The following is a 27,112-nucleotide window of genomic DNA, read 5'->3' as shown; positions in this document are numbered from 1 at the left end:
GGTCCGCTCCACCAGGACAGGCCCTGCGCCCCGGCCCCACCGGCACCGGCGGCGGCGACGCGCGGCGGGGCCTGGGGATGAGACGGGAGGGGCGGGGCCTGGGGGTGTGAGGGGCGGGGCCTGGGATGAGACGGGAGGGGCGGGGCCTGGGGGTGTGAGGGGCGGGGCCTGGGATGAGACGGGAGGGGCGGGGCCTGGGGGTGTGAGGGGCGGGGCCTGGGGATGAGACGGGAGGGGCGGGGCCTGGGGTGTGAGGGGCGGGGCCTGGGGTTTGAGGGGCGGGGCAGGGCCAGGGGCCGGGCCGGGCCGAGGCGGGGTCCGGGGCCTGAGGCGGGCCCGGGGCGGGAGCCGGAGCCTGACGCGAGTCCGGGGCGGATCGAGGCGGGGTCCGGGGCCTGAGGCGGGCCCGAAACGGGAGCTGGGGCCTGAGGCGGGTCCGGGGCGGATCGAGGCGGGGTCCGGGGCCTGAGGCGGGGTCCGGGGCCTGAGGCGGGGTCCGGGGCCTGAGGCGGGTCCGGGGCGGATCGAGGCGGGGTCCAGGGCCGGGGGCGGGGTCCAGGGCCGGGGGCGGGGTCCGGGGCGGGCCGGCGCGCGCGCAGTGTGGCGGGGGCGCGCGGCCTCCCCCTGTCGCGATGGCCGAGCAGTGAGTGCGGGCGGGGCCGGGGGTCCCGCGGGGTCCCGGGGGGTCGCGGGTTCCCCGTGGTACCAGCCGGGCCCCTGGGGTAGGGAGTTGCGGGGCTCGGACCCGCTCCCCCGGCCCGGCGGCGCCGCTGGCCTCGGCTCGCTCCGGTTCTTGCTCGCGGGCGTGGGGAGCGCTCGGGCCCGGCCGGAGCGGCAGGGAGGACGGCTGGAGTGGAGCCGCGGCTCTCCGGCGGCGTGTTCCGGGGGAGGGCGGGGATCCCGGCAACCGCCGGGCTCACGTGCTGCCCCGGGGGCTCAGGGAACAGGACGGGCGGTTCTGGTCAGCACCGCCCCACGCTGCTGTCCCGGGCCTGTCTCGGGCTGGGGGTGTTCCGCAGTCAGGAGCACTGCAGAGCTACGGCGTTATTTTGCTTGGTTTAGGTCTATGATGCATAGAGTATTTTTCCCATCCACAGGGACGTTTTTCTAATATCACTTGTTTCGGGGTTGAGCTCTTAATTATTTAATACTTATTCTTTTTGTACTGTTACAGAAAAATGGAAATTACCACTCCTCCGACATCCAAGTGTATCATGTACTGGAAAAGGAAAGTCAAGTCCGAGTACATGCGTCTGCGGCAGCTCAAGAGGTTCCAAGCAAACATGGGAGCAAAGGTACAGCCACAGCAAGGACTGGGCTGAGATGCCCCAAAAAGGCTTCATTTCAGCTCAGAGTGTCTAAATGGTGCCAGAGGGTGTCAGCAAGGTGAATTGATAAGCTGTACTTGACTTGCAAGCTGGATCAATGGGAAGAGATGCCACTTCTGCTCGTGCTCTGCCTTGAGCTGTGTGGGCAGCAGCTGTCACATGCACGAGGCCATTGAACAAGCACTGGTGTAACTGCAGCAGGAGAGCTCATTTCCAGTTGGGTTTTACAGGATCTCCTTGCTGAACCCTTTCAGTGCTGTGGGAGTTCTCAGTGGGTTTTCTTAAATTTTGAGAGCTCCTTTCTCTCCTTTCAGGCTCTCTTTGTGGCCAATTTTGCGAAGGTTCACGAAAAGACTCAAATCCTTAATGAAGACTGGAAGAAGCTTCGAGTGCAGCCAGTGCAGCTGATGAAGCCAGTCAGTGGGCACCCGTTCCTGAAACAGGTGTGCAGAGGAAAAGGGGCAGCATCAGCAAGTGGGGACTGCAGGGAGCTGTGGGAATATGGATGAGTTTTTGTCTGTGTTGTCCTAGGTCAGTGTCAGGCCATGCCTCACACTTCTGGAATGCTGAAATGAACAAAAAGTACCCCCAAGGCTTTTTCCTGTGATGGAGTCCACAGAGTGGATGTGGGGCTTCTGTGTTTGTCCTGAATTCAGTTTTCCTCAGGCTGTGGCAGCCTCCCGGAGTGGTTCCTCACTGGCCTTCTCTCTACTTGTATTCCAGTGCACTGTTGAGAGCATTTTCCCAGGATTTTCAAGTCAGACACTGTACATGAGGACCCTGAACACAGTGGCACTGGTGCCCATTATGTACTCCTGGTCCCCTCTTCAGCAGAATTTCATGGTACGTGGGAAGCGCAGGGTCTCAGTGAGGTCAGCGTCTGATTGTTACACAGTTGGGAAGTGGTTCTTCATCCCACTTGTTTCAGGCAACATCTACTTGAGAGATGATGAAGTGTTGCTTTAGTTGCTTGTTTTGTAGAATCCCAGACAGCCTTGTGTCCACACTACCTCACCAGATAGTCTCCCTTACATGTGGCTTCTTGACAGAGTCACCATTGTTTCACAAAATTCAAGGAGTAAATATGGTTTTGGGGGTTTTGTTTGTTTGTGTTTTTTCCTAAGATTTTTATTTCCCTGTATATGAAGAGTTTTATTTCTTAGGCAGGTCCTTTCATTTGTGTCTGGGTTACAATGGGATAACGCTGATGTGTCAGTGATGAGACATCTGAACCTTTGCTGTGCACCTTGTTGTTGGCAGGTCTGAGGGACCAGAGCAGCTTTGGGCACAGCCCCGTTGGGGTCAGCAAACTCTGCTTTTCTGAGCTGTGTCTGATCTCTCTTCAGGTGGAGGATGAAACAGTTCTGTGCAATATCCCTTACATGGGCGACGAGGTGAAGGAAGAAGATGAAACTTTCATTGAAGAACTTATTAATAACTATGATGGGAAAGTTCATGGAGAGGAAGGTAACCTGGGAGCAACCAGCTATGTCCACTCCAGGCCACGTTGGATGGGGCTTGGAGCAACCTGGCCTAGTGGCCTGTCCATGGCAGGGGTGGAACAAGATGAGCTTTAAGATCCTTTCCAACCCAAACCTTCCTATGGTTCTGTAATTCAGTCTCTTGCAAATAACATATCCAAGTAGTTCAGAAGTCAAAAGGTGGCAGCAGCAACCAGCTTTTCTGTGGGAGCTCTCAGAGCAGGGAAACAGGATGGTGCTTGCCATTCTCCTTTGCAAGGGCACATTCCTGCCTTTGGGTACCTCACTCCATTTTAATGCCTGGAGTGCTCTGGAGCCAGTCCTCCTGTCTACAGGGATTCACGGGTGTCCTCTGGGATGGTGAAAATGTGCTAGAGGGGGAGTAGCTCAGCAACCCTGTTCTGCTTGTTGCCTCAGCCAAGAGTTCAATCAATGAAAAGCACTACCTGCCCCATCATAAAATTGTCCAGCGGGGAGGAAGACAGGGAAAACTGGTGTGGCCTGTCCCCAGATTGCTGTAAATGATAGACCACTATTGACATTAGTGCTAAAATCCCACCTACCCAAAAAAAAACACTGAGAGAAGGGCTCTGGTGGGTAGCAGAGCACGTAGGCTTGTGGTTTGCCATGGCAAGAAACAAGGAAGATGGTGGCACTCCCACTTCTGTGTGTTTCAGAAATGATCTCAGGGTCAGTCCTCATCAGTGATGCTGTGTTCCTGGAGCTAGTGAATGCTCTGAATCAGTACTCGGACGAGGAAGTGGAAGGACACAACGATTCTGAGGTGAAACAGGAGGATGGAAAAGAGGAGCTGCCAGTGACAAGGAAAAGAAAGCGAATTGCAGTGGAAGGTGGGTTTGGCCCCAGAGAAGTGAAGATTGTGTTGGTCACATTTCTGTCCTGCCCCACCTGAGCACTGGGCACTGCTATCCTACCATCACTGGGTTGTTACTGTGCCAAGAGCAGTTCCAGCTTGACAAGTTCTGTGACAGAAGGGAAATGTTTTATTCTCACTGTCTGCTGTGGACAGGGGAAGAAATCACCATCTGAAAGTGGTGAGGAGTAATTTAGATGAGTCATCTGTAAACCCACTTCCTGGTGAGATTAGCAGAGCTGGGTGTTATATGAGAAGTTATGGGATGTTTTCAAGTGCTGGTCTGGCAAGCACCTGTCAGGGAGGTGTGGGTGGATCTGTTTCTGTGGGAGGCAGGGAGATGGACGCTTTTAAATCCCTTCCAGACCTGCTTTCCATGCATTAGTGTTCCTCTTCCCTCTCCCGTGCCACCTGGAGCTCTTGTTGCCTAGAGGAAGCTCTGGTTTGTGGGATTTTCATGTGTCCTCGATGACCTTTTGAATGCTGATGGGTAATTTTGTCTTTGTCCTTGATCTGTAGTGATGCGGGCAGCACAAATATCAACACTTTAGTGGATATAGAAAACTGTCTACAAGTTCTGCCCTGGCAGAAATAAATAGTAATAGCACTTAAGAGAAGTTGGTACTTCCAGCAGTACATTGTGCTGTACTGAAAGTGGCCTAGCACTGCTTCTGGGAATACCTCAGCCTGATTGCAGGACACAAAGTTTATCTGTTGTGCATGGGATTACATTTCTGTCTTAAAATACAATCCTGAGCATCTCTGGAATTACTCTGTGCAAGAAGGGAAGACCCATCCACATCAGCTTGGCTGAAGAATTGTGTCTCCTCTTCTTTGTAGGTAACAAGAAGTGTTCAAAGAAGAGGTTCCCCAATGACATGATATTCACTGCTATTTCTTCCATGTTTCCTGAATATGGCTTCCCAGAGGATATGAAAGAAAGGTAGAAAATCCCTGCACTGGTTGTCTGTTCCTTTTTTTAGCAAGAGTTGAAATCTTTATTTCAGAGACCAGCACTGTGGGCTGGCTGGGCCACAAAGCTCAGTGCCTGCAGGCTCTGTGAGCAGAGTGTGTTTTGAATGTTACAGACTGCAGTTTGGCCTTGACTTACCTGAGCCAGAGCCTGATGGGCCCAGATGGTGCTGTAGGCATGTAAAGCTGTCACAGATGGGGAAAGCACATCCCTGGGTGTTCGTGTTTGTCAACAGGTACCGGGAGCTCACGGAGGTGTCAGACCCCAACGTGCTGCCGCCGCAGTGCACTCCCAACATCGACGGGCCGTGCGCCAAGTCGGTGCAGCGGGAGCAGTCCCTGCACTCCTTCCACACCCTCTTCTGCCGCCGTTGCTTCAAGTACGACTGCTTTCTGCATCGTAAGTGCCATCTCAGCCGGACGCTTCCCTAGAGCCCTTTCTCCTCAGTTTTCCTCTGCACACCTTGCTTAGTCCATGCTGGAGTCTCTGGAGGGTGGTGCCTCATGAGTTTGCAGTGGGGCCTTAGGAGCTGACAGGTGCCCAGAAGCCTTTTGTACAGACGGCTCCGCTCTTTGCTCCCACGGATGGCAGACCGACGCGCGTGGCCGTCCCCTCTCCGCGCTCAGCACGCCGCGTCCGAGCTCCCGGCAGCTTGTGCAGTAGTCCTGCCACCACCAGACTTTGCTCTTGCTTTGCAGAAGCTCGTCAGTGAAAGGCATGAATGTTTCACTGCCAAAGTCTGGACATGCCCCTGTGTTTTGTTGCCTCCCTGGAACTTACAGCTTCGTCTTAGTCATGTTCCTGCGGTTGGTCCTGCCAAAGCCTTTCGGATACTGATTAGCTGCTGGACCTGCTGTTCTCCAGGTCTAAGGGCTTCTTTGGGAAGTCACAGGACTTTTTCCAGTGAATAATTTATTAAAAGATATAATATTAATATGACGTGGTCTTTTTGTTTCAGTGTGAAAGCTGATCCTTCTTCTTTGGCATCTCCTTCCCAAGCTGCCTAGTCCCCATTGTGGCTTGGAGCAGAGTTACCCTGTGGGTCTGGTCGCCTCAGGCCCCGCTGCCAGAGGAACCCTCAGGCACACAGGCTCCTGCTTCCTGTCCCTTGCAGAGGGGGGGGAGACTCCTGGAGAATGCTAATAGTAAAGATAACTGTTACTTTTTCAGCTTTTCATGCTACTCCTAATGTGTACAAACGAAAGAATAGAGAGACCAAGATTGAGCCAGATCCTTGCGGCGCAGACTGTTTCCTCTGGCTGGTATGTTTCTGTGTCACTGCTTAAGAAACCATGGGAGAAGTGCCCTGGCCAGCTCTGCTCTGCAGAGCTCTATGGATCTTTTTCACAACTTGGATGATTTTTTCAGAATTAGTTCTGGTCCTTGTTGGATTCAGAGGAGCATGACTGCAAATGCAGACCTTACCAGATGCATATTATAGTAGATCTCCAACAAAGACTAATTCCAGAGCTGGCAGATGGGAAATGGTGTGACAGATGATTTCTCTGGACTCAGTGCAGTGTTAGAGAAATTAAGGCCATGCTAAAAAGGAGCAGAGCGAGAAGTCAGGAGGATCCAGAGGAGTGGGCTGGGGGTTCAGGGCCAGGGAACCTCTGCTGACTGGGCAACGATGCCAAAGGGAACAAAATGGGAACATGCAACACAAGCAGCTGGTTTGGCACTTGCTGAAGGGACCACATATGGCCAGCTTCTTCTGCCTGCTCTTGGTGGTGGCAGGACAGGGCTTGTCCCAGGGCCTGTGGAAAAGCCTTCCTGCTTTCCCTGGTCATCTGCCACCTGTCTTGTCTTCTGCTCTGCTTGCAGGAAGGAGCCAAGGAGTTTGCTGCACTGCACAACCCTCGATCCAAGTGCTCAGGCCGTCGCCGCCGGCGGCACCACGTGGTGGGTGCATCCTGCTCCAACACCCCGGCTGTCACTGAGACCAGGGAGGGCGACAGCGACCGGGACACAGGCAACGAGTGGGCCTCTAGCTCCTCGGGTATGGTGCCAGTCCTGAGACACCTCACTCCTCTCTCTGAGGCCAGGCAGCTCCTCGCAGCTGGAGTTCTCCCAGGCTCCTTCTGCTTCCTGCACGGCTGGAGAATTTGGAGTTAGTAGTCAGTGTTCCCAGCAAACCAGCCCTGCCCTTGCTGCTGTGGGATTCACTGTCCTCTCCCAGGAAGGAGGAATGTTGCCAGGCAAAGCAAGAGCTTTGCTGTGATCTGCAAAGGCCAGAGCGAGCCCTTGGCTCCTGAGCACTGTGCCTGGCTAGAAGCAGGAGTGTGTGGCCAGGAGTGCAGTGCAGGGTTGCAGAGCATGAGGGGATGACCACTGCCCCCCAGAACCATGATGGCTGGGTGCCTTCTTCCAGGGTGTGTTTGGCTTAACATCTGCCTTTCCTGCCAGAGGCCAACTCCCGCTGCCAAACCCCCACTAAGCAGAAGCTGAGCCCGGCCTCCTCCCAGCTGTTTGCGGTGGAGACGCCGCAGGAACCCGTGGAGTGGACAGGAGCCGAGGAGTCACTCTTCCGTGTCTTCCATGGGACCTACTTCAACAACTTCTGCTCAATTGCAAGGCTGCTGGGGACAAAGACCTGCAAGCAGGTGGGTGCCCAGAGCAAGCAATGCAGCCACAAGAGAGGGGCTGGGGCCAGAGCCACTGCCTGTTGGTTTTATTTCTCTGCCACAAATCTCCCCAAGAAAGGTGCCACATCAATACTTTTGGAGCTCAGGGTGTTACTCTGCTGCAGTGCTCCTGTTGGCAGAATGAGCCCTGCGTGCTGGTATTGTGGGTTCCCTCCCACGTGCAGTGTCACAGCCAGGTGTGCGGGCACTCGTTTTCCAGTTGGAGGGGGCAGTGTGCCATAGGCAGGAAAATGGGGCAGAGCTGCTGCTCTCTGGGCCCAGGCCTGGGAGCCTTGCTGTGCTTACTCACACTCTCCTTATGCTTTTGATAAAACGACTTGAGTGCACTGAACTTGTTTCTTCTTTTTGCTTATGTTCTTCGGTAGGTCTTTCAGTTTGCAGTGAAGGAATCGCTTATAACGAAACTGCCAACAAATGAGTTAATGAATCCATCCCAGAAGAAGAAAAGGAAGCACAGGCAAGTGTTGGACAAGCTTGTTTTGTTCTTAAAATGCAACCAGATCTGCTGCTTTTTGTGCCAACGCATTCCTGGTAATCCCCATCTGGCTCCCATCTGTGCACACGTCCTGCTGTCACATGGGGCTGCTGGTGCTGCTGCTGGGTGCTGGCCCTGGCCCAGTTCCAGGGCTGCTGCTCTGGCTGGGGGCTCAGTGGCCCTGCAGCCCCAGGCTCAGCTCGAGGATAGGGCAGCACTGGCTGCTGGTCCTGGTGCCACTTCCCTAACAGCAGCCTCAACCTCAGCTCCCTGACTTGTAGCCCACTTTGTGTGTTGATCTCAGTATGTCCAGTGTTATTTTGGCTCTGGTGTTTGGCTTCAAGAGCTTCTGCTGCAGCTGCATCACTCTCATATCTCTCCACTTCATAGTGGCTGCTGATCATTAATGCATGAGTCTGCCAGGCCCATCTCTGCTGTGCTGGCTGCTGGTGCTGAGCAGCGCTGGCTGGCTCTCCCTGATGGCTTACACGTCACCTCAACCTTCTCTGCTCCTTTTGCAGGCTGTGGGCTGCACACTGCAGGAAGATCCAGCTGAAGAAAGGTAGAGTTGGCTGTGGCTGTGTCATGGGAGGTTTGCAAGGGTTGAGTTCTCCAGCGGGGTGGCCGTGTCCTGCTCACCAGACTGGCAGGTCCAGCAGCGTGGAGGGAGTGACTACCCCTGGCCAGGCTCCTTGGAGCCAGGGGCATCATGGCCATTCCAGTGCCTGCTGAGGCTGCATGTGCAGCAGGGTTTGCTGCAGCCAGGGGAGGCTGAGGGCTGGTGTGCAGCCCTGTGTGGACTGGGCTGTGGTCAGTGAGCACAGCCATATGTGTGTCTGTGGGAGCTGGGTGCTGCCAGGCTCCCTGCCCAGTGCAGGCAAATGGGCAGCTTGCACCTTCTCGCCTCCAGTGCCCTGTACTTGCTGCTTTGAAAAGGTTCCTGCAACATGCAGCTTCCAATCTTGGCATTTCTCTTCTTGTTCTAGATAATTCACCAACCCAGGTGTACAACTACCAGCCCTGTGACCACCCCGAGCATCCCTGTGACAGCTCCTGCCCTTGCATCATGACTCAGAATTTCTGTGAGAAGTTCTGCCAGTGCAACCCTGACTGTAAGAATAAGTCAAATACTATTGGGCATGAAAGCAGCTAGCTCTCCTGGCACAAAGCACAGGGAGGGTGCAGAGCTGGGGCTTGCTGAGTGCCTACTTTATTCCTGCACTTGCTGCTCTGTCCATCCACAGTGGTTCTGTTAGCGGCCTGTTAAAGTCCAAAAGGAAATGGTTCTGTGCTGCCGTGCAGCTGTTGGCAGCTGAGAGACACTCCTCTTAGTGCACATCCCTGTGTCTGTATCCTGTGGGTGCTGCTGCTGGTCCCCTGTGAGCAGGATGTGCCTCCAGCAGTTAGGGTGGGCGTTGGGTCACTGCTCTGCCATGGTTGTTTTTCCTGTCTGGGCTTCCATTCCCAGCTTTGCAGTGGAGAAAACAGCCAGACTTCATTGTGTCCCTGCCCAAGGCCCGCCAGGGCTTGGGAGGAGCAGTTGGGGCAGAGACCAAAGCTCACAGTGCAAACCCATGGTCTGTTGGTACAGGTCAGAACCGCTTCCCAGGCTGCCGCTGTAAGACCCAGTGCAACACCAAGCAGTGCCCCTGCTACCTGGCTGTGCGGGAGTGTGACCCAGACCTCTGCCTCACCTGCGGCGCTTCAGAGCACTGGGACTGCAAGGTGGTCTCCTGCAAGAACTGCAGCATCCAGCGAGGCCTCAAAAAGGTATTGACAGCAGTGTGGCAGGGGCTGCCTCAGGGCAGAGCGGACACACAGCTACTGCTGCTGCTGCTGCTGCTGTGTTGGGGAGCAGCTTCACTGGAGCTGCCAGAGTCTGGAAAAGAAGCTGCTCTGCCCTAGGCCTCTGCAGTACTTATTCTGGAGTAGGGATTGTAGATGTGAAAATCAGGAAATTGGAGTGAGGAATGGTGAGAGCAAGGGAGTGTGTAAAGTGACTCTAGAGAAAGATTTAGTCTTGAATTCTGCTGGTCAGAGCAAAGAATTGAGCATTTTAAAAAAAGGGAAGTTCAGAGAAAGTTGCAAATTAGTGTGTGTCAGGTCCTGTGCAGCTCCATGTAATGGTGTAAGTCTGTAGGGAGCTGTGTGTCACCATAACAAGGGGATGCTGGATGGACACTGGCTCCCTGCTGCCCCCATGACCAGTGTGCTGTACCTGCCAACTCTCCCCATTTCCTTTCATTTTGGTTCCAGCATTTGTTGCTGGCCCCATCAGACGTGGCTGGCTGGGGGACTTTCATCAAGGAGGCTGTGCAGAAGAACGAGTTCATCTCCGAGTACTGTGGGGAGGTCAGTGCTGTGCCTGTGCTGGGGCTGCTGGCCAGGCACACGGGGGCTGTGTGTGGTGGGAGAGCTTCCTTTGCCTGTGGGGTCAGCTGCCTTCCCCAGCTCGGCTGTGCCCATGGGCTCGCTCTGACCGGGTCTGGAGGCCTTGTGCTGTGTGGGGACACATCTCAGTACCTCTGGCCCTCCACTGTGGAGGAGTGTGCTGTGTGTGTGCTGCTGCCTGAGAGCCCTGCTCTGGCCCTGCCCCATCCCTGGGAGCCCTGGCAAGCTCCTGCCCATGAGATGGGAGAGCAGGAAGGTGTTTCCAGGAGGCAGCCCTGGAACCTGGCTCAGCCTTCCGCTGTGAGTCTCTCAAGGTGATCTCCCTCTACAGCTCATTTCACAGGACGAGGCTGACAGGCGAGGAAAGGTCTACGACAAGTACATGTCCAGCTTCCTCTTCAACCTCAACAATGGTAACTTCCTGAGGTTGCCAGGGGTGGAGAGGCCAGGGCTGCTGGCCAGGTGGGCAGGCTCAGCCTACCTCTTGCCTGGGTGACAAGCCTAGCCTTACATGATGGTTTCCTTCTTTTTTTTTTTTTTTTCTCTAAATAGACTTTGTTGTTGATGCTACTCGCAAAGGAAATAAAATCCGCTTTGCCAACCACTCAGTGAACCCCAATTGCTATGCGAAAGGTGAGGTCCCCCTGCCCGGCCAGGCCAGGCAGGACATGGTGCTGTGAGAGCTCCAGCCCAGGTGGGGGCTGCATGTCTCTGGTGTTGCATCTCTGATGTTGTATCTCTGATTGCAGTTGTGATGGTGAACGGAGACCACCGCATTGGTATCTTCGCCAAGAGAGCCATCCAGGCAGGAGAGGAGCTCTTTTTTGACTACAGGTACCTTGGCCAGCGGAGACCTTGGGCTGCAGGGTTTGACCCTACCCTGTGTGCAGGTTTGTGGGGGGAGCATTGCTGCAGCCATGCCTTCCTGTCCTGCAGGTATAGCCAGGCAGATGCCCTGAAGTATGTCGGCATAGAGAGGGAGACAGACATCATCTAATCTCCAGGGTGGTTCTGGCACACCTTGCTGCTGCACCTTGTAAGCAATGCCATGTTTGCTTCACGCTGACATGACTGCTGCTGTTCCTGCTGCTGTGTGTGTCACAAGTGCTACTTTCCATCCAAACACCAGAGAGACTCGGGATAGGAGTGCAAGCAGCCCCTGGGCCATGGCTGTCCCAGGGTGGTATCCCCTCTGCCCCAGCTGGCTGGGAAAGGGGAACTGCCCAGCTGTGGCTGGAGTGGCACCAAGGGATGCCTGGGGATGGGAGAGCAGCACTATGCAACATGATACTTTGAGTAGGGGTGCCACTGAGCTGGGTAGAGGATGATGTTACAGTCACTGCCTGTTGTGACCCAGGGGAGGCTTCTCAGAAACCTTCCTTGGGCTTTGTGACCCCCTGGCCCTGGGAATAAAGAGGAAATATTCTCTGGCAGGGTGAGGTTTAGCCTTGCACTCCATGCAAAAAGGAAAGAAAAAAGCACTTTAAACTAATCCTCAGCTGTTGGCTGGGCCCTGTATTTTGGGGTGGAGAGACTGCAGGCATCCCAGGTGTCCTGCATCTGTCAGCACCTTTGCTGGGATGTTGCTCCAGGCCTGAGACAGGGCAGGCTGGATGGGGCCCGGGGTGACCTGAAGGTTGGGGCTGTCCCGTGAGAGCACATATGCCACCAACCTCCTGCCTGGCCTGGTGCTGGGTGCTGGGCTGTGCTCCCAATGTCCAGGGCTGGGTTCCCAGGATGACATGGGAAGCCTGACTGAGCCCTGACCTGGCTCCAGGGCCTCAGCCTGCTCCCAGCTGTTTAGTCCAGGAACAGAGGTTCTGGATTTCCTGGGAGCCAAGCCCTCCCTGGCCCAGCCCTCACCATGCTTTCCCAGTCCCCTGCCACGGCAGGCCAGGCTCTCTGTCTGTCCTTCCCGCTGTCCGTGATGGCTCCCTGGAGCATGGAGGTGTTTAGGTCTGTCTGGAGCAGTGCTTGTATCCCAGCACCTGCCTGAGCCTTGCTCCCTGCCACCTCCATCCACCCAGCTCCTGCCAACCCTGCTCTTGCCTAAGCGTCTTCTGCCACTTCGGCCATATCTGCACTATGCCAGGCTTTTGTCTGTGGTTTGTTGACAGTGAATAATGGTAATAATAATGCACTTTAAATAACATGGCTTGTAGCCTTTGTCATAATAAAGTGGTAGCAAAGACCCTCCCCTGCCTCCTGGCCTCTGTTACCCTGGGCAGCAGCCTGTCCCCAGGCTGTCCCCTGCCTGCTGGGCTCCACCCAGCTGTCCCCAGCCTGGCTCCCAGGGAATCACGGGGGAGCCGGTGCTGCCAGCTGCCTGAATCACACTGCCTCAGGGTGGGAAGGGGGCAGAGGTGCCTGGTGGGGAGAGCAGGACATGGTGTGTGTGTGCAGCAGCAGCTGAGCTGCCTCTAGCCCAAGCTCACTACACCCTGCATCTCACTCCAGGACCAGGAATTGCTGTTGTCAATGTGGTGCCTCCCTTGGTGCAGGCTGAGCCGGGGTGGGAGGAGAGGATCTGCCCAGGCTGCCAAGGTGAAGGCTGGGGACTGTCAAATGCCATCATTCTGCCTTTATTTGATTATCTTCACATCTCATTCAAAAGAACAGACTTTTTAAAAATAAAGTGCCCAGTGGAGCCAGGCCTTTGGGTAGGTAAATGCATATCTGTTAACATTGTCTTACCACAACACAGCAAGTGAACAGGAGCTTTCCCTGGGCTGGAGGTAATTGGCAGGACTGGCACTTCGTACAGAGAAGTAGCAAACTACAGACCACGTACCACGACACGCGGGGCGTCACGCCCGCGGGAGCTTCCGTTTGGTTTTTTATACAAACCGATAGAATAAAAAAACCAGAGTGTAGTAGAATATCCAGCAACAAAAATGGTAGAAAGGATCTGTACCTGATCTTATGAAAGCAGCATCTCAGCAAGGTGCGGTGGCGGCATGCGCGGTGCCGGTGTGGAGTATTGCTTGGCAGCCCGGCGGAGCGGGGCCGATGCTCGTGGCTCTGCGCGGTGCTGGCGAAGCGAGCAAAGCAGCGGGTCATCTACGCGGGCAGCACTAACGGGCGGCAGCAGCCGGGTGCCCCCGGCCAGAGGGAGGGTGGGCACCGGGCCTGGGGCTCCCCAACAGAGGCCAGGCAGGATTTGGCAGCTGTAGAGGCAGCAGCCTGCCTCTGGCATGGGGGCTGTCGGTGTATCCGGGCGAGCGAGGCTGGGGCTCGGCGGATCGTGGCCGCACTCCGGGGCCGGTCGGTGGCGGCCGTGGGGAGGAGGTGGCGGTCGGTCCGGTCCAGTCCGGTCAGTCTGAAGGCGGGTGTTGGCAGTTCAGGTGTGCTCGGCCTTTTGGTCCCGCGACGCTCGCTCATTCCCGGGGCTGCGGGGGCTGTGAGCCCGTCCCACCCCCGGCCCCGCTAGTCCCCTCTCGGCTCCTCCAGGATCTGGGGCAGGTTCTGTTCCTTGCGTGCCGATGGCGGTTTGGTCGCACCGCCGTAATCCTGGATGGCTTTGGGCTCGTTGGTGTGGTAAGAGCCCTTGTAGCGGTGGTGGTAGAAGTAGAGCAGCACCAGCAGCCCTGCCAGCAGCAGGAGCAGGAAGATCACGACTGCGGGGAAGAGACAGCAGTGAGGGATTGGGGAGGGCCACAGGGCCGTGCCAGCGTGAAATACCAGCCAGAGGCTTCACTTACACCCAATGATGATCCCAGTCCAGCCGTCGTCGTGCACGTGGGGGAACTCTGCAGAGACAGAATAGGTAGCTGAGACCAGGCTGCAGCAAGGTCTCATGCTGGAGCTTCCCTTCTTCAGCTGGTGCTTGACGAGGGCTCCATCCCCACCAGGGTCCCAGCACAGCACCCACCTGTGGCCATGTACCAGGGGTCCATCTCAGGAGGGATAAGGATGGTGCTGAGGGGGAGCATTGAGGCACAGCTCGACTCCACCAGTTCTCCCCGGATGCTGTAGGGCCGCAGGGGACTGGTAGGGTGGAAGATGGCTTTGAGGGGCACGAGGGTGTTGAATTTCACCCCTGAGAGGCAGCCTGAGAAGCCAGGTGTGTTGTAGCGCTGGATCTCGGGGTCAATCACGCCAGTCTCTGTGGGGCCACAGAAGGAGATTACTCATCCTTCTCAGAGGGCAAGGGCCATGCTGTGCAGAAGACACCCCAGCATGGGACCCCAGGACGGGATCCCAGCTGAGGGCAGGACCCAGCTCACCCATCACACGACCCAGGTACAGGTTTTTGGGTGAGTCCAGCTTGCTGTCCACAAACAGGGAAAACTGCTGCTCCATGATGGGGAGATAGTCCACCTGGGAGGTGGGTGCACAGCATCAGTGCCCACAGAGTCACCCTGCCCATGCCCTCTCCCAGCCTGACCTGAAGCCCCCAGGCCGCACTGGGAGGGTGCCCCAGCCCGAACCTGGGTGTAGAGTGTGCGGTGCAGGCGGGTGATGTTGACACGGTGGGGCCGCCCGTCCGTCACTGGCTTGTTGGTGAGAGTGAAGACGTAGGGGCTGGTGCCCAGCTGGTAGCGCAGCTGTAGGCTCCCTGTGGGCAGCACAGGGCTGTCAGCAGGGCTGGACCTCTCAGTGGGCACATCCAGCCCATCTATAGGCTTGGAAAGTGGCATCCACAGAGAGGAGCATCCTGTGGAGCCCCAGCAGCAGATAGGGGTCCTCCTGCAGGCTCTGGGTGAGCCCCAGGGCAGGGGAACTTGCCCTCACCATCATCCTTGATGAGCACGGCCATGTAGTCCTTGACAAAGGTGCTGACGTAGAGCAGCACGGCAGGTGCTGAGGTGGTGCTGAAGCTGAAGCTGACCTCCTCGCTGGTGAGGTTGTAGCCAGGCAGGGGCTGCCAGGGGCTGCTCACGATGCTGGCGAACTCACGGGCGGCGTACAGCGACATGGGCAGGATGTTGTACCGCACCCAGGTGCCCTCCTCGAAGTACCCACCGATGTCTGTGGGAGAGCCTAGGGGGTGAGGGGAGCGCCGGCTCCTCGGGCCCTCCCACCCCGCGGAGCGCTGCCACTCACCGTGGTTGCAGAAGGGCCCGGTGAAGGCGGAGATGCTGCAGTTGCAGGTGTAGTGGCTGTAGCGCTCGACGCAGAGCCCGCTGTTCTGGCAGGGCACCGGCGGGTCCTGGCAGTAGCCGGTGCAGTTGACCCGCACACCCTCGGTCTCGTTGGCTTTGCCCTCCAGGTTGAGCGTCACCCCGTTCATCCGCAGTGCCCGCAGGCACCCCAGGAACGGGCGCATCTTGTGCTCTGCTGCGCCTGCAGCGGGGCCAAGACTGAGTGCCCTGTGGCACGTGGGGACCTGGGGGTGCAGGGACGTGGCCAGGGGCTCTCACCGACGTAGAGGGGCCTGTCAAATTCCAGGCGGACGAAGCTCTGTGGGGGGAATGGCCGCACCACCCAGGGCAGCTTGTCCACCCGCAGCCGTGCCAGCTTGACGTTGAGCTCAGCCTTCACCTGGTGCCACTCATCGTCGTTCCAGGGTACCACCGACCGCACCGTCAGGTTCTCGTCCCCATTCCCAATGTCAAATATAAATGCCACATCCCTAGTGGCTGCAAGGACATGGTGCTGAGAAGAGGCCCCAGCCCTTCTGCCCCCAACAGCCCTGCACCCTCTGCCCCCCCGTACTGTTGAGCTCAATGCGGATGTAGTTTCGGTAGCCTGGGTTCTCCAGGAAGACTCCAGACTGGGCAGTGGTCTTGAAGTAGAAGGAGATGTCAAGGCTGTGGTTGGCTTGGAAGGTGGGGAAGATCAGGGCTGCACCCCTGTTGAAGGAGATGGTGTTCCAGGTGTTGCCTGTGGGGAACAGGAGGGGCAGTGAGGGATAGACAGTGTCCCTCCATGTGGGACACCACAGGCAGGTGTAGGCACTCTGCAGGCACGGGATGTTCTGTGGGGCCGGTCACTTACGGTCTCCATAGCACCGTAGGGGCCCCAGCACGAACTGGGCTTCAGAGCCAGTGCGGTTGGTGTCTCCAACTACAACCTGGGTGACGGGCAGGTGGTCCACAAAGGTCAGCAGACCCTTGTCTGTCCTCCTGCAAATGTGAGTGCATCAGAGGGCCCATGAGGTGTTTCTGTCCCTTTGCTAGCCCACAGCCCTGTTACCCCTATCTGAATGCCCCAGAGTTTGTGCCCCCCATGACTGCAGTCCCCACCCCACAGCTCCTGTTCCACAGCTGCCACCACTCACCAAATGGCGTGGTCGGCATCACAGTTGCAGAAGTACTGGGGGTCAGCACAGTTCTTGTCCAGCCCGCAGGCGCAGCGCTGGATGCCCGGTCGCGAGCCCCCCCAGTAGTAGTGCCGCTCATCGTTCCGACCCATCCAGAAGCTGAAGGGCAGCCCGGCTGCAGGCACGGAGGAGAGTCAGGACATTGTCCCGTGCCACAGCCCTGCAGTGCAGCCATGCAGCACCGGCCCCCTTCTCCCGGCACTCACAGGGGGTGTTGAGCAGGCGGGAGTTGTAGCAGTGGAACTCAATGCGCTGCTCGCAGTACTCAGAGGCGTTGGCCAGGGCTGAGACCTCGGCCCAGGAGGCGTTCCAGTACTCCACGGCCCCCAGGTAGGGCCGGTCCACGCTGGAGCCCGTCACCCGCGTAGCGTAGTGACGGTTGTGCCGGATGATGGTCCACGCTCGGTCCTCTGCAGTGAAAGGGGAGCTTTAGGACTTGACCCCTAGGACACCCCCGCTCCCTCTATCCTGTTCCAGCTCCAATACACAGGCAAGGATTGGTTCCCAGGGGCATCAGACAGAGGTCCCCTCTGCCCTCCTGCCACCCCCACCTCGGATGTCACAGTACACCGTGAAGGGCTTGAGCGGCCCACTGCCATCAGGGTCGATGGTGTAGTTGCCCGAGGTCTTCCCGCTGACTCGGTAAGCATCACATGTTTCCTTGTAAAGGGCTGAAAGAGAAGAATGGGGTGGATGTGAGTGCAAGGGAGGCACCAGGCAGGAGTAGGGGCTGCAAGTGCCCCTACTGTCCCTGACCCACAAGGCTCCAGGCTCACATTTGTGGCAGGTCTCCCCCTTGTACCCCGTCAGGTCACAGATGCACATGAAGTCATCCCAGGATTGAATACAGCGGCTGTCATGCTCACACAGGTTGGGTGTGCACCTGAGGGCACAGAGGGCTCCTGTCCCAGCACCAGCACAGCCCCCCAATGCCCCCCACTCCCAGGCAGCACCCTCATCCCGGTCAATACCTGTCTGTGATCCCACAGACGTTGAAGAACACATTGTGGTACTGTGCCAGCCGTTGCAGTGCCAGCAGCTCCACATCCACGGGCTGCATGTCTACGTTCAGCATCTGCAGGCAGCCGTGGAAAGCTGTCTGGTTTGACCGGCAGCCAGTGACTGAGGCCGGCTTGGGGCAGCCTGCAAGACAGATCGGGGTGAGCGGCCCTCAGGCACCCATTGCCCCAGACCCCGCCCTGCTGCCCACCTCCAAAGAAGTACTGGCTGCCAGTGCGTAGCTGGAAGGGGTGCGCCACCCGAAACTCAGCACCATCATCATCGTCAATGGTCACCACAGCTGAGCCCTCCCGTGCCACGAGGTGCACCGAGTGCCAGAAGCCATCATTCAGGCGATGCCCTGTGCAGAGAGGAAGGTGCATGGGGATGCTGCACTGCCAGACTGACCCCCCAGCCGCATGCTGGCTCCCCAGCCCACCTGCAGCAAACTCCAGCTTCTTCTTGCCAGGCTGGGCAATGGAGACATTGACCTGCCCCTCACTCAGCACCATCTCGAGGGAGCCCAGGCGGTCAGCAAAGCCGGTGTAGAGCAGGAGGCCAACAGTGTCCCAGGAGCGGAAGCGGAAGCTGACAGCCAGGCGGTTCCTCCGTGGGATCCCCGGCACGCGCACATAGTTGTTGATGCCAGCGAAGGTGATGGGGGTGGTCAGCTGGTCCTGGCAGTAGTGGCCCACTTTGCCCTGGGAGTGACCATGGGAGGGGTGAGGAAGGGAATGTTCCCATAGAGGGGAGGCCCTCTCATCCCCGCAGTCCTGGCCTCAATCTATGCCCAATTGATCCCAATGCCTGGCAGAGCCCGGCGGGCGCCCCAGGCCAGGGACAACCTTGCACGGTCAATCCGGCGCCGCTTGGCTGAGCACGGCCGCTGCCCGGCCCCGCGTCACCCCGCAGCAGGCAGGGAGCCCTGCCCCAGGGAAGGGGTTACCCCCCAGTGGGGCTAAGGACACCCAGGAAAGGGGTCCCCACACAGCAGGGAGAGGACTCCCAGAGAGGGGGCCACCCCCCAGACTGGACCTCAAAATGAATGTTGGGCCGCCGGTGCCGGGCCAGTTCGGCGATGTTGACCCCGTTGAACATGATGTTCTCCACGCAGCCCCGGAAGTTCTGCCGGTAGGTGAGGTGCTGCTTGTCGTGGTTGATCACCCCTCCAAAGAATACCTGGGAGGCAGAGGGAAGGTGTCAACCCCTCTCTGGAGGACACCATCAACATCCTGGCAGCCCCTGCCCAGCACACCCACCTCAGTTTCGAGGTCAAGCTGGTCGAAGGTGCCACGGCAGCGGAAGCGCTTGACCTCCCCGTCCAGCGTCAGGTTGACATAGTGGCCGAGACGCTCAATGTGCAATGAGTGCCAGTGCTGGTCATCCAGGAGGCTGCCCACCGCCACCGTGGTGTGGCCCTCACTGGCATGCAGTGGGCTGCTGCCTGGGGAGGACCAGCATCAGCTGGTGGCCCGCTGGCCCCACGCCCCCAGCCCCTGGCCCCAGCTCACCTAAGCTGATGTGCAGGAGGAGCTGGGCCTGTTTGAGCTCCACTGTGATGTAGTCGCCCTGTGAGCCCTCCCCGTGCATCAGCACCCCATCCTGCTCCAGTGTCTTGAAGTTGAAGGAGATGTCATCCTCGAAGGTACTGACCCTCTTGGCTCGGAAACGGTAGGAGATGGCATCATCCCCATCAAAGTAGAGCACATGGGACCCTGGGGAGAGCAGAGCAGCCCCACCCATGTCACTGCCTGCAGCAGCAGGTGCCATGGCACAGGGAACACACCCTTCTGCTATGGGCACTGCCATGACTGCAGACTGGGCACTACCCCCTCTGAGAGAGTTTTCCAGGTGTGCCAGAGCCAGCATTCCACCACGCAGGGCTGCGGGAGCCCCCGGCCAGGTACTCACGGTAGGGGCAGCCATAGAGGCCCAGGCGCAGTCCGATCTTCCCGCGCGGGTTCCAGGCCACGGGAATGATGCGAATGTATCGTGCAAGGATGGGGTAATGCAGGTCATGCCGCACCACCCCGCTCTCATTCACGTTCCCAAAGAATGTCTGGGGATTAAGGGCCACTGTCAACACCTTGCTCCAAGTCAGGGGTCTCTACCCACCTCAGAGAGCCCCCTCCCACAGAGAACCCCGGGCTCCCCCGTACCCAGTTGCTGCCCTGCTGGAAGAAGGGTTTCCAGCTCGTAGGGTGGTCTCCGTAGAGCACAATGTAGCGTGTGAGCCAGTCATAGGTGTTGAAGGTTCCCTGCGTGGCCACTGCATTGATCCGGTGCTTTTGCATCAGGTCGATCTGGAGCCAGGGCTGCTTGTCCCGGGGGTCGGGGGACCAGCCGCTGGTGCCTGCGGGGGGAGCAGCTCAGCGGCTCGGCTTTCGACTGAGCGGCGGCCGCTTGCTCGGCCCCACCACAGCACCAGCCTCGCAAGAGGCAAAACCCGGCCAGGGACACCCCCTGCCCACCTCCCCTGCATCCCAGTTCAGCGGGGGGACTCACTGTGCAGACGGGCGAAGCTGGCCGAGTAGAAGATGCTGTATCTGGAGGAGGCACCGATGGAGTAGGAGTAAAGGGGAGCAACGAGCTCATCATAGCAGGGTCCTGAGGGGAGAATGGAGTTGGGGGCGGCCTCGGAGCAGTGAGCTGGGCAGTGTCCCTGTGGGAGCTCCCCAGCCCTGAGGACCCTGAGGGCTCTGGGGACCCCGCGGCTCCCGCGGGCCGGCGGAGCGGCGGGCCCGCTTTGCTCTCCCCTCCCACTGCAGCGGAGCTGACACACCTCTGCGGGCCCCGGCGCCGGCACCAGCCGCCTCTGCACTGACGTGGGCGACGGGACCCCCCGCTCTCCCCCGCCCCGGCGGGGAACGATCCCGCGTGCAATCCCGGGGGAACCCGTGCAAACCCACGCGGCACTGGCAAAAGACCCTTCGGAGGGGCCGGGGTCCCGAACCTTTTTCAGGGTCTCCTAAGAGGTCGGACAGAGCCCGGGGCGCTCAGAAGCATCCCGACCTCTCACTGTAGGAATCGTGCTGCATCAACCCCCAGTCCACCGCCCCCCGACATCCCCTGTAGCACGACCCTCGCCTCAATTGTCCGGCCCCGGGGAAGGGGCTCCGGGTGCCGGCTCAGGGGGCCACGGGGAGCTGCCCGGTGCGACCAGGGCCTCGCCGATTTCCGTTCCCGAGCGGCTGTCCCCAGCCCCGGTATGGGGTCGGGCCCAGTGCAGCCCCGTGCCGGGGCCAGCTCAGCGGGCGGCGGCGCTGGCCGAGGTGCTGGCAGAGCCCGGCAGGTCCCGCAGGGCGGCCCCGCTCTCCTCGGCATCCCGGGGCATCCCGGGGCATTCCGGGATCCTCGGGGCGTTCCGGTTGTGCCGGGTCCCCAGAGGCTGCGGCCGGGCGCGGGGCCGCCGCCGGCGGGGGGGCTGCGGCGGGGCCGCCCCGGGCGGGGCGCGGTCGGCGGGAGAGCCCGGACGCCCGTGTCCGGCGGTGACCTTGGGAACGATGCGAACAGGGGCAGCGGAGGATACCGAGGGATGCCGGGGGATGCCCGGGGAAGAAGAAGGGGGGACGCCCGAGAGAACGGAGGATGCGGGGACTGCTCGGGGATGCGGGGACGGGGCGGCGGGCGCGGTCCCGCAGTGCGGAGCGGCCGCTCCCGGGACTGTGGCCCCACTTACGTGCGAGGCAGCCGGGACCGGGGCGCAGGAAGCCGGCACAGGCGGCGAGCAGGAGCCCGAGGAGGCGGCGGGCGCCCATGCTGCGCGCCCCGAGCGCCCTCGGCGCCGCCGCTCCCGGTGCTGCAGCCGCGCGGCGGAGCGGGGCCGGCGGCTCCGCCCACGGGGCGGGGGGGAAGCCGGGCCGGGCCGGGCCGGGCGCGGCGCAGAGTCCCGGCCACCCCCGCCGCACCCGCCGCCGCGCCCCCGGGAGATGCTCCGCCCGGGAGCTCGATTTCCCCGCTCCTCGGCACGGCGAGCCGCCTCGGGCTGCACCGGGACGCGGCTCTTGTGGGTGCGGGTACGGGCGCACAGCGAGGCTGTGCAGGAGCTCCCCGGACAGCCCCGGTCGCTTCCTAGGCGGTGCCTGGTCCTCGCCGCACCCCGAGCCTCCCCTGCCCCTCTGCAGCCCCGCGCAGGGTGGGTCGGAGCGGTGCCCGCAGCCCCCCCGCAGCAGATGTGGTGTGGCGGCGGTTTGTAATCAAGCCGTGGATTAAGGCCTGCAGGTCTCGGGGTCGCTGCTCTCTCCACTGGTGCAGAAGAAGGGATTTAGTTTGTATCTGCTCTCAACCACCCCCAGACGCGCAGAGAGGGGTTGGGGGGGCTGGCGCCCGCGTGTCCTACATACACCTACAGAGCCGCGGTGCTCCGTGTCCCCTGGCCCCGCAGCAGCAGCAGACCTGCTGTCCCAGCGGCCTCGAGCAGTCCTGGGAGACGGGGATGCCCCAGCAGCTGCTGGCTCCAAGCGGGGAGCAGGAGCTCCCAGTGGCTCTGGACCCGGCAGCCTGTGCCAGGCCCGGCTGCCGCGGGCAGGGCAGCACCATCAGCTGGGGCAGCCGGTGCCAAGGCTCCTTCCTGCCCGGGCCGAGCCCAGGGCACGGCTGGGGAGTGAGAGAGAATAGAAAGCCCCAGGTGTGGCAGGGATGTGGGACACCTGGCAGTGCACCTGGAGTTCTGCTACCAGGAGCTGGAACTGTATGCTGGGGATATTGGCACCCTCCCTCCTGTCCCCCAGACCCCGACAGTGCCTGCAGGGCCATCCCCAGGAGAGGCACAGCCCACCCGGCCTTATCCTGACACCCCGGGGGGCTGCCTGCTCCGGCCACAGCCCCACGTCCTGACCCTGTGCTGGGTCAGATGTCTGACAGCCCCAACAGGGACATGGAGAATCCCTGCTCTGCACCCACAGCTGGCTGTAGGGCCAGCAGTGGCCCCAGGACCCTCCTCCCTCCCCTTCCTCCAAGATGCAGGGTGCAGGAAGGAACCCCCAGAGCCAGCACAGGGCAGAGATCTGCAGTTAGCACCCCTGCACTGCAGAAAGAGCAGGAGAGGGGGAAGAGAACCTCCAGCAAAGAGCCCTGGGGACCCCCTGGAGGCTGGGGGCACCTGTCCTGGCTGCTCTTCATCGAGGGTGCAGCAGCTCCACAGCCCCACAGCGAGCACCCAGGGTCCTGTACCCGTCTGCTGGCAGCAGGAGGGCCGAGGGCAGAGTGGAGATAAACCACGGCAAAGACAGCTGTAGCTGGGAGAAAGGGGGATTGAGGGATTATGGCCAGGAGCCCATTAAAGCTAGGAATCAATTTTCTCCCTCCTGAGGAGAGGAAATGGGGCCTCTGCCCCACAGGAACTAATCTGCTTTTTAGTGAGGAGCTGGGAATTTTGTTGTCAACAACCAGCAACACGCCTGCCCAGCACTGTGGGGATACAGCACCAGGTTGGGACCCCTGGGTGAGTGGTATGCCCTCCACCAGCAGCCACCCCAGCTTCTGGAACCACCATGTTTGCCATGAGGAAAAGACAACCCTAGACCAGACAGGGCTCTGCCAGTCCTGCTGGAGGAGCACCCTGCCTGTGCCCAGCTCAGTGCCAGCCCACAGCAGCCCCCACTCCATTCATTGGCCCCATTCCCTCTGGTCCTGCAGAAGCCAACAACAGCCCTGGGGTAGGCTGGAGTTTCCTGCATGTGCTGGATGCCCTCGGCCAGACCCTGCTCCCCTGGCTGGGTGCTCCTGGGTTTGGCCTGCACACCCACATGACAGAGACTGAGCAGAGCTGCTATTTCTGTCCCCAGCATGCATATGTAAAAGATGCACCAAGTAAATGATTCATTATAGCTCCAAAGTGGGGTCACACCTGCCACCTTGCCTTCCTCCCCAGGGCTAGGCTTGTGCTTTCAGTGTTGGTATCAGGAGCGGCACGTGGTCAAACCACAGGTTACAGAGCACTGAGACATCAACAGCTTCAGACCCACCGGCCAGGGGAAAGGCTCTGCTGTGCAATGACGGAGCAGGTGAGGGGGCTGCAGGGCGAGGGGTTTGCTGGGAGCCAGGCAGGACCCCCCCCCCCCCCCCATCACTGGCTTTTCTTAGTGTTTTAGGTAGTTCTCTTGTGAGTCCTGTGGGTTTAGACTGAAAGGCAAAACCCTGGGGAATCAGGGCAGTGCCTGGTGCTCCAGGCCCCTGGGGCATTGAGCAGGAAAGGGGCTAGAGGAGCTGCTGGAGAATCAACCTGCCCTGGCACTGGGTTCTGATCCCACCTGCAGCCCCAGAGCAGTTGAGGAGCCCAAGCCCAACTGCCTGGGCTCACTGACAGCCCAGGGGCCAGAGTGAAATTGCTCTTATGAGGCTACTGTGAGTCAGAGTGTGTCAGATCCTGATCTCCAGATCAGTGGGGTCCCAGCTGACCAGTACCAGGCTGCAGCACTGTCCCGCTGCCCCAGAGCAGGGCTGAGCAGCTGGGAGGTGGGAGCACTGTGCTTAGCTGCCTGCAACCTGGGTGAGGCAGGAGCTCCCTATCTGGGAGCAGGACTGGGCAGTGCCTACACTGGGGTCCCCAGGGTGGGGTGTGGGGACTTTGGGCACCTGAGGATGCTGGTGTGGATCCCCAAGGCTCAACTGCCCAGGGCAGCTGGGGCCATAGGCTGGGTGCTGAGCCCCAGAGCAGCTCCCCTGGTACGTGCAGGGTTAGTTCGTGGGACACGGCGCTGTGCCAGGGACGCCGTGGCTGGGGTCATGAACCTCCACCAGCTCTGTATTGCAGACAGCTGCTCAGGAAGTGCGTGGTCGTACCCCCCGCTGCTGCGGGGTGGGTGTGAGATGGAAACAAACCCCGCACCTAGGGCCAGGGACCGGGGGCCGCGACACACCCAGGCTGGGTGAAAGGCTGCCCTGGGTGTGGTTCTGCATTTCGTGGCTGGGCTACCCCTGCCGAGCCCTCCTCACTCAGCCTCCCTCTGTACAGGTGACTCCCAGCCCCGTCTCAACAGAGCTGATGGCCACCACTGACTTCTACCCCTGGGAGTACGACTACTCGGGCGAGGTCGGCATGTTGCCTGAGCTCTGCGAGAAGCAGGGAGTCCAGGGCTTTGCCCGCACCTTCCAGCCTGCCGTGTACCTGCTGCTCTTGCTGCTGGGCACAGTGGGGAACGGGCTGGTGCTGCTCACACACACCCGCTACCGCCAGGCACACAGCATCACCGATGTCTGCGTCCTGCACCTCGCTCTGTCCGACCTCCTGCTGCTCCTGACGCTGCCCTTCGCCATCACCGACACGCTGCAGGGCTGGTCCCCAGGCACAGCCGCCTGCAAGGTGCTGCAGGGTCTCTATGCCCTCAACTTCTACAGCGGCTTCCTGTTCCTCACGTGCATCAGCGCGGATCGCTATGTGGCCATTGTGCGGGTGCCGGCTGCTTGCCGCCTGCGCCCACGAGCTCGCCGCCTCGGCTGGCTGACGGCGGGGCTGGCCTGGCTGCTGGCCATGCTGCTAGCACTGCCCCAGTTCGTCTACAGCCAGGCAGAGCAGCACCAGGATCTCTGGCTCTGTCGTGTCGTCTTCCCCCGTGTGGTCTCACGGGCAGCCCGGGGGGCCACCAACCTGCTGCAGGTGGTGCTCAGCTTCGCGGTGCCCTTCCTGGTGATGGCAAGCTGCTACGCGGCTGTGGCACGGACGCTACTGGCGGCCCGCGGTGCCCAGCCCCACCGGGCGCTGCGGGTGCTGCTGGCCCTCGTGCTCGTGTTTGTGGCCCTGCAGCTGCCCCACAGCCTGATGGTGCTGCTGGACGCGGCCGAGCTGCTGGCCAGCTGGGAGATGAGCTGCGCCCAGAGCCGCCGCAAGGACCTAGCACTGCTGGTCACTGGCGGGCTGGCGTACCTGCGCTGCTGCCTCAACCCCCTGCTCTACGCCTTCCTCGGCCAGCGCTTCCGCCAGGAGCTGTGGCTGCTCGCCAGCGACGCCGGCTGTGTGGGGTCCCTCGTCCCGCGCTGCTCCGGCTGCTCCAGTCCCCGCCGGCGGACATCGGTCTCCAGCTACTTGGACGTGGTGTAGGAGCACAGTGCCCGCGGCCGGGGCAGGGACCGGCGCCGCGGGGTTCGGTCCCTCCGCGATTCCCCGGGGACAGCCCCGTCCGTGCGCAGACCTGCCCCGGTGAGCACCGGGACACCGGCAGCACCGGGAGATCCGCACGGCGCCTGCACACGCCTGAGCAGAGGGAAGATGTGGTAGATAGGGACAGGCGAACGGAAGATTTCGGGATGTAACGGAAAGCAAGACCCTTCCCCCCTCATCCTGCGATATGTAATCAATCACCCCTGAGGCATGCAGCCCCTCCTAACTCCAGTAGTTTTCCACTCCTTACTAACCCTAGCCGGACCCACCGTCCCCCTTTGACGTAGTAAAGCCCCCTTGACTATTTAACCTCACGAGGTAAGGTAATAAACGCCATTTGACCATCCACCACATTGGTGTCCGTGCATGTCGGTGGCCCGAGTGACCGGGCGAGGCCGGGTCGCCGTGCTGTCTCTTGAAACCAGGTCGCCTGCCTTCTCAGCAGAAGGCAACAGGAAGAGCAGCCCCGCAGTGCCTGCGTGCCCTGCGAGTGCCTTCACTGCCCGGCGACCCGCGGGGCTGCGGTCCCCGCAATGTCACGCGCGTTTCAGGGCAACCCTGCAATGTCACCGCGTCGCGGGCCGTGCAAAGTTTCGCGTGCTCTGTGGGTCCGGCCGGTGCCGTGAGCCGGCTCGGTACGTGCAACACTGGGGCCAGGCAGGCAGCTGGTTCCCACTCTCACAATAAACCCCGAACGAGTCCCGGTGGGCGAGCGCAATCTCCGTGCGGGGCGACGCTGCCCCGGGGGGTTTTGTGGGGCCGGGGGCGGCTCCCTGGCCACCGGCACTGGCGGGCGGTGCCTGCAGGAGGCAGCAGAAGCTCGCACTTCCTGGTCGCCCTCCGCTCGCCCCCGCCGCTGGAGGGACAGGGAGCCCCCGGACAGGGGATAGCAGAGACCCCCCCCCCCCCCCCGGAAAAACCCTCCTTGGGTCCTGCACCCCAGGGCGGGGGCAGAGAGACGTTTGTCTCCCCTCCTTACTCCCCCCACGAGCTCCTCTGCCACGGCACATCCCGGCCCAGAGGCTCTGCAGCACCAGGGTGCTGTGCTGGGGCTGGCCCGGCCCGGACACGTGGCGACCAACACACGACCACGGGCTAGGACATGGCGAGCGAGACATTGCACGGGCTGGCACATGGTGCCGTGGGCCGGCAGCGCCGGGGCCGTGCAGTGTCCCACTCACAGGCCTGGCTAAGGAAGCACTCCACAGTGCCGGGAACAGCACTGGGCTTGGCTGTGGTGCAGCTGCTCATGGAGTCTCCCAGCAGAGCTGGGCACGCAGGGAAGCACCTCCCGGTCCTGCCGGGGCTGGAGGCTACTTCCTGTTCACCCCCTGCTCTGTTTGGGATTAGCCCAGGGCTCAACTGGAAGAAGCCATTCCAGAAGCTTCACCTACTGCTGGGCCAGAAGCAGGTTACTGCTGACTCAGCAGCCACAGAGGCAGGGTAATGGGCCTGTCCCCCACAACCCTCGGTGGGGTTCAAGAGCCAGAATGAGGCAGTCCTTGGCCAGATAGAACAGCTGTCCCTGCTGCCCACCCAGCCTGTGGTCTCGGGTGGTCCCGTTCCAGTCCTCTGATGCCCCC

The 27,112-nt window shown here is 60.3% G+C and overlaps 3 protein-coding genes across 5 annotated transcripts; 2 read left to right on the top strand and 1 right to left on the bottom strand.

Annotated features, from left to right (window-relative positions):
- Positions 1-345: 345 nt before the first annotated feature.
- EZH1 (enhancer of zeste 1 polycomb repressive complex 2 subunit) lies at positions 346-12,358 on the top strand. Of its 3 annotated transcripts, none has more exons than XM_053964940.1 (20): positions 346-430; positions 1,175-1,295; positions 1,643-1,771; positions 2,052-2,171; positions 2,675-2,795; positions 3,487-3,660; positions 4,524-4,626; positions 4,892-5,055; positions 5,827-5,918; positions 6,481-6,655; positions 7,063-7,259; positions 7,667-7,758; positions 8,298-8,338; positions 8,763-8,888; positions 9,368-9,546; positions 10,033-10,128; positions 10,499-10,580; positions 10,720-10,800; positions 10,917-11,001; positions 11,104-12,358. In XM_053964940.1, exons 2-20 carry the CDS (start codon positions 1,179-1,181, stop codon positions 11,162-11,164), a joined length of 2,235 nt encoding a protein of 744 aa, XP_053820915.1. In that variant the 5' UTR covers positions 346-430; positions 1,175-1,178; the 3' UTR covers positions 11,165-12,358. The 3 variants fall into 3 exon arrangements, with proteins under 3 accessions (XP_053820915.1, XP_053820914.1, XP_053820916.1); XM_053964939.1 differs by lacking the exon at positions 346-430 and adding an exon at positions 591-643; XM_053964941.1 differs by lacking the exon at positions 346-430 and adding an exon at positions 666-1,062.
- Positions 12,359-12,733: 375 nt separating this feature from the next.
- CNTNAP1 (contactin associated protein 1) lies at positions 12,734-21,245 on the bottom strand. The gene is made up of 24 exons (XM_053964938.1): positions 21,111-21,245; positions 19,937-20,038; positions 19,591-19,784; positions 19,343-19,490; positions 18,943-19,146; positions 18,691-18,875; positions 18,467-18,610; positions 17,871-18,132; positions 17,643-17,792; positions 17,404-17,575; positions 17,209-17,315; positions 16,984-17,103; positions 16,639-16,842; positions 16,391-16,547; positions 16,108-16,235; positions 15,826-15,993; positions 15,531-15,749; positions 15,214-15,453; positions 14,902-15,138; positions 14,598-14,725; positions 14,394-14,487; positions 14,039-14,272; positions 13,869-13,916; positions 12,734-13,784 (listed from the first exon to the last, which is right to left on the bottom strand). The coding sequence occupies exons 1-24, from the start codon at positions 21,187-21,189 to the stop codon at positions 13,594-13,596; spliced, it is 3,915 nt and encodes a 1,304-aa protein (XP_053820913.1). The 5' UTR covers positions 21,190-21,245; the 3' UTR covers positions 12,734-13,593.
- Positions 21,246-23,424: 2,179 nt separating this feature from the next.
- CCR10 (C-C motif chemokine receptor 10) lies at positions 23,425-25,469 on the top strand. Its single transcript, XM_053965473.1, has 2 exons — positions 23,425-23,436; positions 24,387-25,469. The coding sequence occupies exons 1-2, from the start codon at positions 23,425-23,427 to the stop codon at positions 25,467-25,469; spliced, it is 1,095 nt and encodes a 364-aa protein (XP_053821448.1).
- Positions 25,470-27,112: the final 1,643 nt, after the last annotated feature.

This window comes from Vidua chalybeata, chromosome 26 (assembly GCF_026979565.1).
Source record: "Vidua chalybeata isolate OUT-0048 chromosome 26, bVidCha1 merged haplotype, whole genome shotgun sequence".
Lineage (NCBI taxonomy): Eukaryota > Metazoa > Chordata > Aves > Passeriformes > Viduidae > Vidua > Vidua chalybeata.
This window is presented reverse-complemented; position numbering and strand designations above follow the sequence as displayed.

Coding starts and splice junctions, on each gene's coding strand:
- EZH1 (XM_053964939.1), top strand. Junction 7,260..7,666: donor GGACAAAGACCTGCAAGCAG/GTGGGTGCCCAG, acceptor GTTCTTCGGTAG/GTCTTTCAGTTTGCAGTGAA. Junction 8,889..9,367: donor CTGCCAGTGCAACCCTGACT/GTAAGAATAAGT, acceptor CTGTTGGTACAG/GTCAGAACCGCTTCCCAGGC.
- CNTNAP1 (XM_053964938.1), bottom strand. CDS start 21,189: ATGGGCGCCCGCCGCCTCCTCGGGCTCCTGCTCGCCGCCTGTGCCGGC. Junction 17,793..17,870: donor GAAGCTGGAGTTTGCTGCAG/GTGGGCTGGGGA, acceptor CTCTCTGCACAG/GGCATCGCCTGAATGATGGC. Junction 16,548..16,638: donor CCGCCTGCTCAACACCCCCT/GTGAGTGCCGGG, acceptor CCGTGCCTGCAG/CCGGGCTGCCCTTCAGCTTC.